Here is a 12,775-nt window from a genome sequence, read left to right as displayed (position 1 = left end):
AAAAGAGGGTCTTTGGATTTGAAAAAGGCAAGAGAAGAAGCATGGCACATCAACTCAGGAAGACTATTCGAAGCACATGATGCAGCTGGGAGGAAAGCATGGAGTTGGCAGTAAAGGAGATGGGCATAGATAGGAGTGACTTGCCTGATAAGTAGAGTTCAGAAGGTGGGATGGAGAGAGATAAAAAAGGAGAGATAATGAGGAGCTACAAAGAGGAGCTTGAATTGTATGCAGCAACAGGGAGCCAATGTAGTGACTTGAGAAGAGGGGTTATATGGTTGCAGAAACTTTGGTGAAAAATAAGTCATGCAGCTGAATTTTGGATGGATTGCGGTGCAGAGAGATGGCTCACTGGGAGATCTGTGAGGACTCGAAGTAGGTTGCAGTAGTCTAACCAGGAGGTTATTGTTACAAATCTAGGTTTGTTCAAATGTAGTTCAAAAATCATTACTAGCTATTCAATAAAATTTGTAAAGTGATTTAATGGTACCCATGTTAAGAAGTGTTACCAGAACAGAGCACAGCAATCATGATTCCAGAGATATAAACTATTACTTCAAAATATAACCACAAATGCTATTTTCCACTGTTTCAAACAACTCTTATTCACTGACCTACCTTTGCTTCCAATTTCTAGTCAAAAATTTGAGAAGTCCCTTTTCCCACTGAAGTCATCCTGGGTGTGTTCATTATAATAAACACTGAAAATTTCCAGGGGAAAATAAAATAAAAACTGAAAACAAAAGTACCTAACTATCCTGTAATTACCACTGTTATGAAGCGGGACAACATGCAGTCTTCCCTAGTCTTGCAAAATCACTTCTGTCTCCAAAGGTTTCATCCATACAAATCTGTCTGAGCACTCTTAATATCCTAGAATGTATCCCATGTAGGTCCATAGTTTTGTCCATTTTCAGTTCTGCTAATTTTGCATAAACTTTCTCTACTGTACCTCTTCCAACTCTTCATGCCCCATTCTGAAAATGACCAGAGATTGAAATAGGAAAGCATTGTGACGTGGTGCAACTGTACCTTGACTACTGTGTGCAGTTCTGGTCACTCCATCTCAAAAAATACATAGCAGAAGAGCAACAAAAAAATGATAAAGAGGAAGAATGGCATCCCTATGATATGAGACTACACAGCTTAGGGTTTTTCAGACTGGAAAAGAAATGGCTGACAGGAAACATGATAGACATTTATAAAATTTTGTGTAGGGTGGAACAGGTAAAGGATAGTTATTTACCCTTTCAAATAATGCTGCAACAAGGTGAACATTCATATAAGTAACAAGTAATTTCTCACTCAATGCGCAATCAAGCTGAGGAATTGGTTACCAGAAGATGTGGTCAAGGTGACTAGCATAGCAGGGTTTAAAACAAGTTTCTGGTGGAGAAGTCCATAAACATTATTAGCCAGGTAGACTAGAGAAAGCCATTGCAATCCCTGGGAATGAGTAACAGGAAACAGATCTACCTTTTGAGATCTGCTGGGAACTTGTGACCAAAGAGGATGCTAGGCTTGATGGACTTTGGTCTGACCCACCATGATATTTCTTATGTTCTCCAAACTCTTCTTCAATGAACAGTGAACAAAGGTATTTGCTAGTCTATAGAAGCAAGAATGACAGAGGTTGGTGATACTTTATAGACTAACCAATTTATTAAGGCATGAATTTTTGAGGACAAGAGTCCACTTCATTGAACTTAAGAGTCCATTTCATCTACAATTTGGACAAAATGATGGGAAGAACTTTATCAAAGTGGACTGTTGTCCTCAAAATGAAAGAGCAAAAAGGATCAGCAGCCAAATAGCAGACTTGATTTGCCAAGGCTTTTTTTTTCCTGTTATCTGTCTACAACAAACAAAAGCTGAATACACCTCATCTCCCATGCTGGACGTCTGGGTTTGGCTTGGCTCTCCTCCCTGTTGTGGCTGGTGGGGTGTCAAGGGCTTTGCTTGAAGAGACGTCTAGGCAGAAGGAGTAGGATTTTACTATGATTGGGATGACCTCTGCTGGAGGGTCATGCCTCAGTAAATCGGCTAGTTTATAGGGTGCCGCCAGCCTCTGTCATTCTAGATTACTTGTTAACTATATGAAAATGAATTTTATTGATATCTTCATGAATTAAAAGATTATCCTGATTAGTTAATTTAGTTCTCTAGTGCCCTTCTATTTGAAAGGACATGAAATACTTACTTTAGAATCAGTTGACTGTAGAATACTTTTTAATAGGTTAATCAAGTTAGCTAGAGCTTCATTGTCAAGCAGCTCATATATTTTCTGGTTCAGTATATCAAACAATTGCTTGAAGAGGGCAAAAGTCATGTTAAATGTTTGTTGCCATTTGTTGGGTATAAAGATCTAAGAGAGAGATAATAGCTTTATTTTAGACAAGTGGAAACCATGAAAAATTACAACTGCATTTATATTTTTTATGAGATGAATGCCAGTTGAAGCATATGATAATAGATTAGAATGTTCATAATATACAGCAGTCATTTATGCTTATATTTATATAAAAGATAATAAACACATGTGAAGAAACCTCAATTAACAACATTTATATCTACAGAATTTTTGAAATCTATCCAGCATATAATGAGGCAAAGGCAATTAAAAAAAAAAATTATCCCATTCTGACTATTCTCCTCTCAAAGCCCAGGAAGAAGATCTATGATCCTATGCTAATTCACTCTTCCCAAGTGTCAGGGAGGAAATTCTCTGGGCTGGCACTGTGTCTCTTTCTTTCCAAGGACCCACAAAAGATAGGCTCTTAGGTAGAAAGCTGAAATACGGAACCTCCAGGGTAGTGTACTCTGAAATGCTCCCTGTTCCACGCGCAGGTCCCAGAGGCAGGCAGAACTCCGGAGTCTCAATGTGTGGATGAGACGATGGTGCAAGGAAGAGGGATTCAGTTTTGAAAGGAAATGGGGAACCTTTTGGGGAAGGGGGAGTCTCTTCTGAAAGGATGGGCTCCAGGGTGGAACCAGACTGCTGGTGCTAACCTTTAAAAAGGAGATAGAGCAGCTTTTAAACTAGAATAGAGGGGAAAGCTGACAGTCACGCAGCAGTGCATGGGATGGAGGGAGGTATCTTCAAAGGATACTAATGTAGTATTAGAGTTAGGGCATCCCAATAGTGAAGTTCCAATAATAAGAAAAGTAGTCCAAGTGCCTATAATTAAAAACTCACCTGAGCTAAAAGATTCCAATTTATCCCTGTCAATTGAAAAGTAGAATGTAAATACAAATAAAAAGCACACTTTGAAATGTATGTATGCTAATGCCAGAAGCCTAAGAAGTAAGATAGGAGAATTAGAGTGTATAGCAGTGAATGATGACATAGACTTAATTGGCATCTCATAGACATGATGGAAAGAGGATCACCAATGGGACAGTGCTATACTGGGGTACAAATTATATCTCAATGACAGAGAGGAGCATCTTGGTGGTGTGGTGGTATTTTATGTCTGGGATGGCATAGAGTCCAACAGGATAAAGATCCTGCATGCGACTAAATGCACAATTGAATATTTATGGGTAGAAATCCCTTGTGTATTGGGGAAGACTATAGTGATAGGAGTATACTACCGTCCACCTGGCCAAAATGGTGAGATGAACAGTGAAATGCTAAGAGAAATTAGGGAAGCTAACCAAACTGGTAGTCTAGTAATAATGGGAGATTTCAATTACCCCAATATTGACTGGGTAAGTGAAACATCAGGGCATGCTAGAGAGATAAAGTTCCTGGATGGAATAAATGACAGTTTTATGGAGCAATTGGTTCAGGAACCAACAGGAGAGGGAGCAATTTTAGATTTAATTCTCAGTGGAACATAGGATTTGGTGAGAGAGGTAACAGTGGTGGGGCCGCTTGGCAATAGTGATCATAATATGACCAAATCTGAATTAATGACTGCAAGGGGGACAGTAAGTAAATCCATGGCTCTAGCGTTAAACTTTCAAAAATGAAACTTTCATAAAATGAGAAAAATAGTTAGAAAAAACTGAAAGGTGCAGCTACAAAGGTAAAAAGTGTGCAACAGGCCTGGACATTGTTAAAAAAATACCATCCTAGAAGCACAGTCCAGATGTATTCCACAGACTAAGAAAGGTGGAAGGAAGGCAAAACAATTAGTGGCATAGATAAAAGGTGAGGTGAAAGAGGCTATTTTAGCCAAAAGATCATCATTCAAAAATTAGAAGAAGGATCCATCAGAAGAAATAGGATAAAGCATAAACACTGGCAAGTAAAATGTAAGAAGTTGGCCATAGAGGCAAAAACTCACAAGAAAAACATTTTAAAAAATATTCATAGCAGAATGCCTGTGAGAGAGTCGTTTGGACCATTGGATGATCAAGGGTTAAAGGGGCACTTAGAGAAGATAAGGCCATTATGGAAAGATTAAACAATTTCTTTGCTTTGGTGTTTACTGAAGAGGATGTTGGAGAGATACCCATTCCAGAGAAGGTTTTCATGGGTGATGATGCAGAACAAATGAACCAAATTACATGAACCCAGAAGATGTGGTAGGCCTGATTGACAAACTGAAGAGTAGTAAATCAACTGGACCAGATGGTATTCACCCAAGTGTTGTAAAATATCTAAAAAATGAAATTTCAGATCTATTTCAATTAATTTGTAACCTATCATTAAAATTATACAATGTACCTGAAGACTGGAAGATGGCCAATGTAACCTTGATATTTACGCTCTCAGATAATAGGAGGACCAGGAGGCCCTCCATGAAGTTAGCAAGTAGCTCATTTAAAATAAATTGAAGTAAATTCTTTTTCACTCAGGGGTAGATTTTCAAAGGGGTACGCGCGTAAGATACACGCATACTCCCCAAAAACCAACCACAACCCCCCCCCCCTTCGTGTGCCGAGCCTATTTTGCATAGGCTCGGCGGCGCGTGAAAGCCCCGGGACATGCGTAAGTCCCGGGGCTTGCATGGAGGGGTGTGTCAGGGGCATGTCGGGGGCGTGCCGGGAGTGACGCGGCGTTTCCGGGGCGGGTCGGGAGTGATGCGGCATTTCGGGGGTGTGTCTGGGGGGCGTGGTTCCAGCCCAGGGGCATGACAGTGGCCCCTGGACCAGCCCCCGGACCGGAACATGGAGCACAGCAGCTGGGCCGGCACGTGTAAAGTAACTTTTGGGATAAAGGTAGAGGGGAGGTTTAGATAGGGCCGGGGAGGTGGGTTAGGTAGGGGAAGGGAGGGGAAGGTGAGGGGAGGGTAAAGGAAAGTTCCCTCCGAGGCCGCTCCGATTAATGTATAAAATGTATTTCTAACATCTCATGTAATTTATAAAAGGCAGATTTCAATGAAGCACTAATCTGTGGTTTTAAAGACAAATGAGAATCAAATAAGAAAAAACCAAGGTTGCGCACACACAACAAATCCCCCCATTACCAGAAAGCCCCCCCCTTTTTTTTTTAACATGATATTGTGAATCATTGCACTACACATGCGATTCCTTAAATGAACTTAAAACAAGTTGTTGGTAAAGTTGTTATAAATACCTTGGATGTCACTTTCCGAATCCCCCATCTCCAAGCCGGCGGGCGGGCGGGCGTGCGGTCATTGAGGCGGGAACCAGCGGGCGCGCGTTCATCCAGGCGGCGGTGGGAGCCGACGGGCGGGTGGGCGCGCGTTCATCCAGGCGGCGGCAGGAGCCGGTGGGCGGCTGGGCGCGCATTCATCCAGGCGGCGGCAGGAGCCAGCGGGCAGCTGGGCGCGCGTTCATCAAGGTAGTGCATTAGCAGACGCCGACGTCACATGCCGTGACGTCAAGCGTCGTGACGTCACGCCTTGAGCACCGAAATTGCACGGGCGTATACAGGCTTGCATTCATTCACTGCCGGCGGGGGCTGCTGGAGGCCGCTTTCACCGCCGGCTCCCTCCGCCTGGATGAACGCACGCCCGCCGGCTCCCGCCGCCGCCGCCGCCTGGATGAATGCGCGCCCACGCGCCCGCTGGCTCCCGCCGCCGCCTGAATGAACGTGCGCCCACCCGCCCGCCAGCTTCCGCCGCCGCCTGGATGAACTCGCGCCCACCCACCCACCGGCTCCCGCCTCGATGACAGCACATGCGCCTGCCGGCTCCCGCCTCGATGAACTCGCTCCTGCCTCGATGAAGTCGCTCCCGTCTCGAACGCGCGCCCGCCGGCTCCCGCCAGTAAGTTTACTTTTTTTACACTTTATTCCCTTTTGTTTTAATTTTCGCCCTGCGCCTTGCTTCGGGAGGGGGGGGAACCATCCACTTCCTGGTACCTGTCATTTCAAATGTCAGTTGAAATGACATTTGAAATGACAGGTACCAGTGCACCCAGGATACTGTATAGGCGCTGTATTAAGCACCTATACAGTAAAATGGGTTGCGCGGGCCTAACGCTTCACAGACGCGGCTTGCATTTGGAAGCAATTTAAATAGATTATCGAGCGGTATGTGAACAGAACTGTGCGTGCGGCAAACGAGGGTGCACCCGGCACTGCCGCACTCTTTCTAACGCGGCCTTACTGTATCGACCTGATAGTGGGCAAATTGGTTGTAACGGTAGCATGACTGAACAACATTGCCTCTGACTTTTGAGATTTCAAACAGAGGCAGTTTGGGGACAAACAAGCATGGACATCATTCATTCAGCTAGACAAAGCAGCAGGAGCAGAGCTAGTTTCGAGAGGAACAGGGCAGATGATCTGTATATCATCTGCACAGGTCATAAAATGCATCCCCATTGCTGAATAATAGCACACAAACGCAGTAAATAGATATTCAATAGACTGGAGGAAAGCATGGAGCCCTGAAGCACTCCTGCTTTAATTTAATGCCAAGATGAGCTGGCTCTCCCCAGCCTTACCTGCTGCTCATGAGATGATAAGAAGTCCTGAAACCAGAACCTTCCCTCCAATGCCTAGCAAGGAAAAACTATCCAGCAGCAGATCAAAGGCTGCTGATAGATCTAAACAAATCATTGGACTCCCTTATCCAGATAGCGCAGGCAAAAATCATAAACTGAAATTAACGGTGTTTCTGTACTTTTGTTTTTCTGGAAACTAACACTTAAAATATTATTTTTATCCAGAGAATCAATCAGCTGAGTTAACACTTACTTTTCTAAGATCTCACTTAAAATTGGCAAATTAGAAACAGGGTGATATCCGGAAGGATCAAGAAGATCCTTTGCACTTTTTTTTGGCACTGGCTGTACTACTGTAAGCTTCAAAGAAAAAGGGATCTTCGCACTTTCTAAAGACAAATTGAGCAAATCAAAAAGAATAGGCAGAAAATACCTCTCAAGTGATGAAAACTGGAAACTGAGCAAGAGTCGAATGGGCAGTGTTAGCTTCAACATGATTTTCTCAATCCCAAAAGAAATCAGTTTAATAGTATTCCAAAGTATAGACCTTCCCATAAACTTACCCAAAATAGAATCAACAGTCAGGGGAATAATTCCCAGTATGAGCTGCAAATTAGTAATCTTTAGAGCACAGTGAAGTGCAAAACCTTCACAATTCACAAGCTCGATTTCACAAGCTGATTTCTCAGGGTGCTTAAAATGTTTCACCAAAACAAACAATTCAAGAGGGTGATTCAAAGAATTTTGAAAATGATTAGTATAATAAGACTTCTTAACAGTTTCAAAATAGGTACCCCATATCATCCCAGCTCTTAGTGTTTCACCATTTTCGCTCAGCCTGCCACAGCTTCCTCTTAACATCTAACAGCTCAGTGGAAAACCAAGGAACCCGAGAAGCGAAACTGTGCTGGGTACATGAGAGAGGGGCAACAGTGTTCACAACAACAGATTTTTTATTAGCACTGAAAGTAGAAACCAAGGAGTCGGTGGAAGCAGAAACAAGTTGTATAGGAGAGGCTGCCCATTCATGCTCAAATTTATCTTTAACAATCGGAGAACAAATACTTGTTTGAATTTAGAAACTGTACATAAAAAGAAAGGTGGATAGATTGTAGAGACAGGTATCAGAAAACTTTGCTCTCCATTGAAAAGACAGCCCACAATATTTGAACAGCTTTGAAAGATTTAATGAATAATTTATTCACTAAACTTGAAAGCTGTAGCTCTAACAAGTATAGCAATAAGAATAAAAATGTAATAGCAACAAGGGCCCTTTTAATAAGTTACTGTACATATCTCTCAAAGTGTAAAAGCTAAGTGCTTTTTTTGAGTAATATAAAATGTACTGGATTACATGTAAGATCAATGCTGATTATGAAAGCTTTTAGTGCTCACTACGATACTATCTCATTCTCTTAAAATGGGATTTGTCTTTGCCTTTCTATATTTATACCCACTAGATACAATCTTCTTGACTTCACTTAACTCAGAGGAAATTATTTTGCTGTCTGGTTAGGATAGTAGGGCAAACCTTTGAGATGAAGATCTTTTCACCTTGTACCTCTTTTGAAACTACTGCCAAAGGTTTCAAAATCATGTCTTGTTCATGTAGTGGAGGCAGTATGGGCAACAAACAGTGAAAACTACTGGTATGCATCATTGTCTGATGCTACAAATAAAATAAAATTGAGTAGCACATTCATTTTACTCTTCTCAATTAACAATTATGTGGCAAACATACCCTATAGTTTTTCTAGAATTATTTCTTAGTGTTTGTAACATGCTGCGACTAAATCCTTCGCATGGATTTCATCCACAGACAGGTCCATCTTGAAGCACCATACAGATATGAAAATAATTGTAAAAGATATTTTTTAGGAGGCTTATGATGATACAAAATCAATAATTTTTAGGAGGCTTATTTGGTACAAATCAATGATTTCCATATGTTTGGTAGAAGTTGAAGATTATTAGAACCATATTGGATATATCTAATTACATATACTATATATAGATATAATCAATGTTTGACAATCAATCTTATGGGCTGTGGGAGGAAGACAAATTTGCTGGGGAATGGAATTGAATATGTATTGTTTTATTTTTGTAATATTGTTTTTATTTAGTCCTCTGTGTTCATCGATTTGGGTGATAGTTTCTATCTATAAGGCAATTCAGAAATGCAGTAAAATAAATAAAAAGATAAATGATGTCTATAATATCCATTATAAAGTCATATCCCTATTTGAGAACCATGTTTGAATTGTATAATCATAGGGATAAAATGAATTACCATTTAATAATCTTTTTAAGTAAAAGTTATAAAAATATATTTATACCCATTTTTCAAAATCAGTTTTATCAAGTTCTTAAGAACATAAGAAATTGCCATGCTGGGTCAGACCAAGGTCCATCAAGCCCAACATCCTGTTTCCAACAGAGGCCAAACCAGGCCACTAGAATCTGGCAATTAAGAAGATCCCATGCCACTGATGCAATTAATAGCAGTGGATATTCCCTAAGTAAACTTGATTAATAGAAGTTAATGGACTTCTCCTACAAGAACGTATCCAAACCTTTTTTGAACCCAGCTACACTAACTGCACTAACCACATCCTCTGGCAACAAATTCCAGAGCTTTATTGTGCGTTGCTATCATTACATCAATAGCAAATTATTTTCCAAAGATTAATCTCTCACAGGCACAATTTGTAGTGCAGTTATATATAAATTACCCATTAAAGCTGAATAGAAACCATGAAATTTAATCTTTGAAATTTCCTTTTTAACATAAACATATACTCCCAGAAATTTCTGGAAATTTTACTTGAATATACAAATTAATTTGTAGTTTTATTTTATTTTTATTTTAAAAAGGCTTATATTCTATAATGAAGTATTTGTGTACACTAAAATAAATACTTTCAAAGGCAAGGTCTCAGCAAAAAATATCATTAAAAAAAAAACTAAGTATGTAAGTATAGAAACATAGAAACATAGAAATGACGGCAGAAGAAGACCAAACGGCCCATCCAGTCTGCCCAGCAAGCTTCACACATTTTTTCTCTCATACTTATCTGTTTCTCTTAGCTCTTGGTTCTATTTCCCTTCCACCCCCACCATTAATGTAGAGAGCAGTGATGGAGCTGCATCCAAGTGAAATATCTAGCTTGATTAGTTAGGGGTAGTAGGGGTGGTAACCGCCACAATAAGCAAGCTACACCCATGCTTTTTTGTTTTACCCAGACTATGTTATATAGCCCTTATTGGTTGTTTTTCTTCTCCCCTGCTGTTGAAGCAGGGAGCTATGCTGGATATGCTTGAAGTATCAGTTTTTTTCTTCTCCCATGCTGTTGAAGCAGAGAGCCATGCTGGATATGCATCGAAAGTGAAGTATCAGGCACATTTGGTTTGGGGTAGTAACCGCCGTAACAAGCCAGCTACTCCCCGCTTTGTGAGTGCGAACCCTTTTTTCTTCTCCCCTGCCATTGAAGCAGAGAGCTCTGCTGGATGTGTGTAGTATCAGTTTTTCTTCTCCCCTGCCGTTGAAGCAGAGAACTATGCTGTATATGCATTGAAATTGAAGTATCAGGCTTATTTGGTTTGGGGTAGTAACCGCCGTAACAAGCCAGCTACTCCCCTCTTTGTGAGTGCAAATCCTTTATTCCACATTTCCTCTTGCTGTTGAAGCTAGAACGATGTTGGAGTCACAGTAAGCATGTGTACGTTTATTGAATAAGGGTATTGTCTCCAGGCAGTAGCCATCATTCTGGCGAGTCACCCACTCTTCATTGGTTGCCTCTTGACTTTATGGATCCACAGTGTTTATCCCACGCCCCTTTGAAGTCCTTCACAGTTCTGGTCTTCACCACATCCTCCGGAAGGGCATTCCAGGCATCCACCACCCTCTCTGTGAAGAAATACTTCCTGACATTGGTTCTGAATCTTCCTCCCTGGAGCTTCAAATCGTGACCCCTGGTTCTGCTGATTTTTTTCCTATGGAAAAGGTTTGTCGTTGTCTTTGGATCATTAAAACCTTTCAAGTATCTGAAAGTCTGTATCATATCGCCTCTGCTCCTCCTTTCCTCCAGGGTGTACATATTTAGATTCTTCAATCTCTACTCGTACATCATCTGATGAAGATCCTCCACCTTCCTGGTCGCCATTCTCTGTACCGCTTCCATCTTGTCTTTGTCTTTTTGTAGATACGGTCTCCAGAACTGAACACAGTACTCCAGGTGAGGCCTCACCAAGGACCTGTACAAGGGAATAATCACTTCCCTTTTCTTACTCGATATTCCTCTCTCTATGCAGCCCAGCATTCTTCTGGCTTTTGCTATCGCCTTGTCGCATTGTTTCGCAGACTTCATATCATTAGACACTATCACCCCAAGGTCCCTCTCCTGCTCCGTGCACATCAGCCTTTCCCCCCCCATCGAATACAGTTCATTCGGATTTCCACTCCCCATATGCATGACTTTGCACTTCTTGGCATTGAATCTCAGCTGCCATATCTTCGACCACTCTTCCAGTTTCCTTAGATCCCGTCTCATTCTCTCCACTCCTTCCGGCGTGTCCACTCTGTTGCAGATCTTAGTGTCATCCGCAAAAAGACAAACCTTGCCTTCTATCCCGTCCGCAATGTCGCTCACAAAGATATTGAACAGGACCGGTCCCAACACCGATCCTTGCGGTACACCACTTAAAACCGCTCTCTCTTCAGAGAAGGTTCCATTTACCATCACACATTGTCTTCCGTCCGTCAACCAATTTGCAATCCAGGTCACCACCTCGGCACTCACTCCTAAGCTTCTCGTTTTATTCACCAGTCTCCTGTGCGGAACTGTGTCAAAAGCTTTGCTGAAATCCAAGTATATGATATCGAGCGCTCTTCCTTGATCCAATTCCTTGGTTACCCAGTCAAAAAAGTCAATCAGATTTGTCTGACAGGATCTTCCCCTGGTGAATCCATGTTGCCTCTGGTCCATCAATTCTCCCGACTGTAGATAGTTCACTATTCTCTCTTTCAGCAGTGACTCCATTACTTTTCCCACCACCGAAGTGAGGCTGACCGGTCTGTAGTTGCCAGCCTCCTCCCTGTTCCCACTCTTGTGAAGCGGGACCACCACCACTCTTCTCCAATCACTCGGCACCACTCCCGTTTCTAGGGATCTATTGAACAGGTCACACAGCGGAGCTGCCAGAACATCTCTGAGCTCCCTCAATATCCTTGGATGAATCCCATCAGGCCCCATGGCTTTGTCCACTTTCAGGTTCTTTAGCTCTTCCCACACATTTTCTACTGCAAAAGGATTTTCATCTATTCCACTTCCCTCCAGTTTCTTGTTGTGTAGAGATGGTCCTTCTCCAGGGTCTTCTTTAGTGAACACAGAGCTGAAGTATTCGTTTAATATTTCTGCCATTTCTTCGTCTCCCTCCACACATTGATCATTACCACCTTTCAATTTCACTATACCACTTTGGACCTTTCTCTTTTCACTGATGTATCTGAAAAATGTTTTGTCACCATTTTTTATCTCCTTGGCAATCCTCTCTTCCACTTGACTTTTTGCCAACTTGATTAATTTCTTTGTCTCCCTCAGTTGATACAAATATTCTTCTTTGTGTTCCTCCCTTTGGGATCTTTTATATGTCTTGAATGCTGTTCTTTTAGCTTTAATTTTGTCAGCCACCTCCTTTGAGAACCAGATAGGTTTCAATTTTCTTTTGCTTTTCTTTACATTTCTAACATATAGAGCAGTTGCCTTGGTGATTGCTCCTTTTAGATTGGTCCACTGCTGATCCACATCTCTCTCGTTCTCCCATCCTTTAAGTTCTTCCTCCAGGTACTTCCCCATTTCCTCAAAGTCTGTGTTTTTGAACTGTAAAACTGGGTCTTTGTGGTTCTTTT

The 12,775-nt window shown here is 41.7% G+C and overlaps 1 protein-coding gene across 1 annotated transcript in view; it reads right to left on the bottom strand.

Annotated features, from left to right (window-relative positions):
• Positions 1-12,775, bottom strand: part of ABCA12 (ATP binding cassette subfamily A member 12) — a 615,834-nt gene that overhangs the window by 320,584 nt on the left and 282,475 nt on the right. Inside the window, exon 16 of the mRNA XM_029607914.1 lies at positions 2,201-2,365. Within this exon, the coding sequence (XP_029463774.1) occupies positions 2,201-2,365 (165 nt within the window). The remainder of the gene's footprint in view (positions 1-2,200; positions 2,366-12,775) is intronic.

Source organism: Rhinatrema bivittatum, chromosome 6 (genome assembly GCF_901001135.1).
Source record: "Rhinatrema bivittatum chromosome 6, aRhiBiv1.1, whole genome shotgun sequence".
Lineage (NCBI taxonomy): Eukaryota > Metazoa > Chordata > Amphibia > Gymnophiona > Rhinatrematidae > Rhinatrema > Rhinatrema bivittatum.
This window is presented reverse-complemented; position numbering and strand designations above follow the sequence as displayed.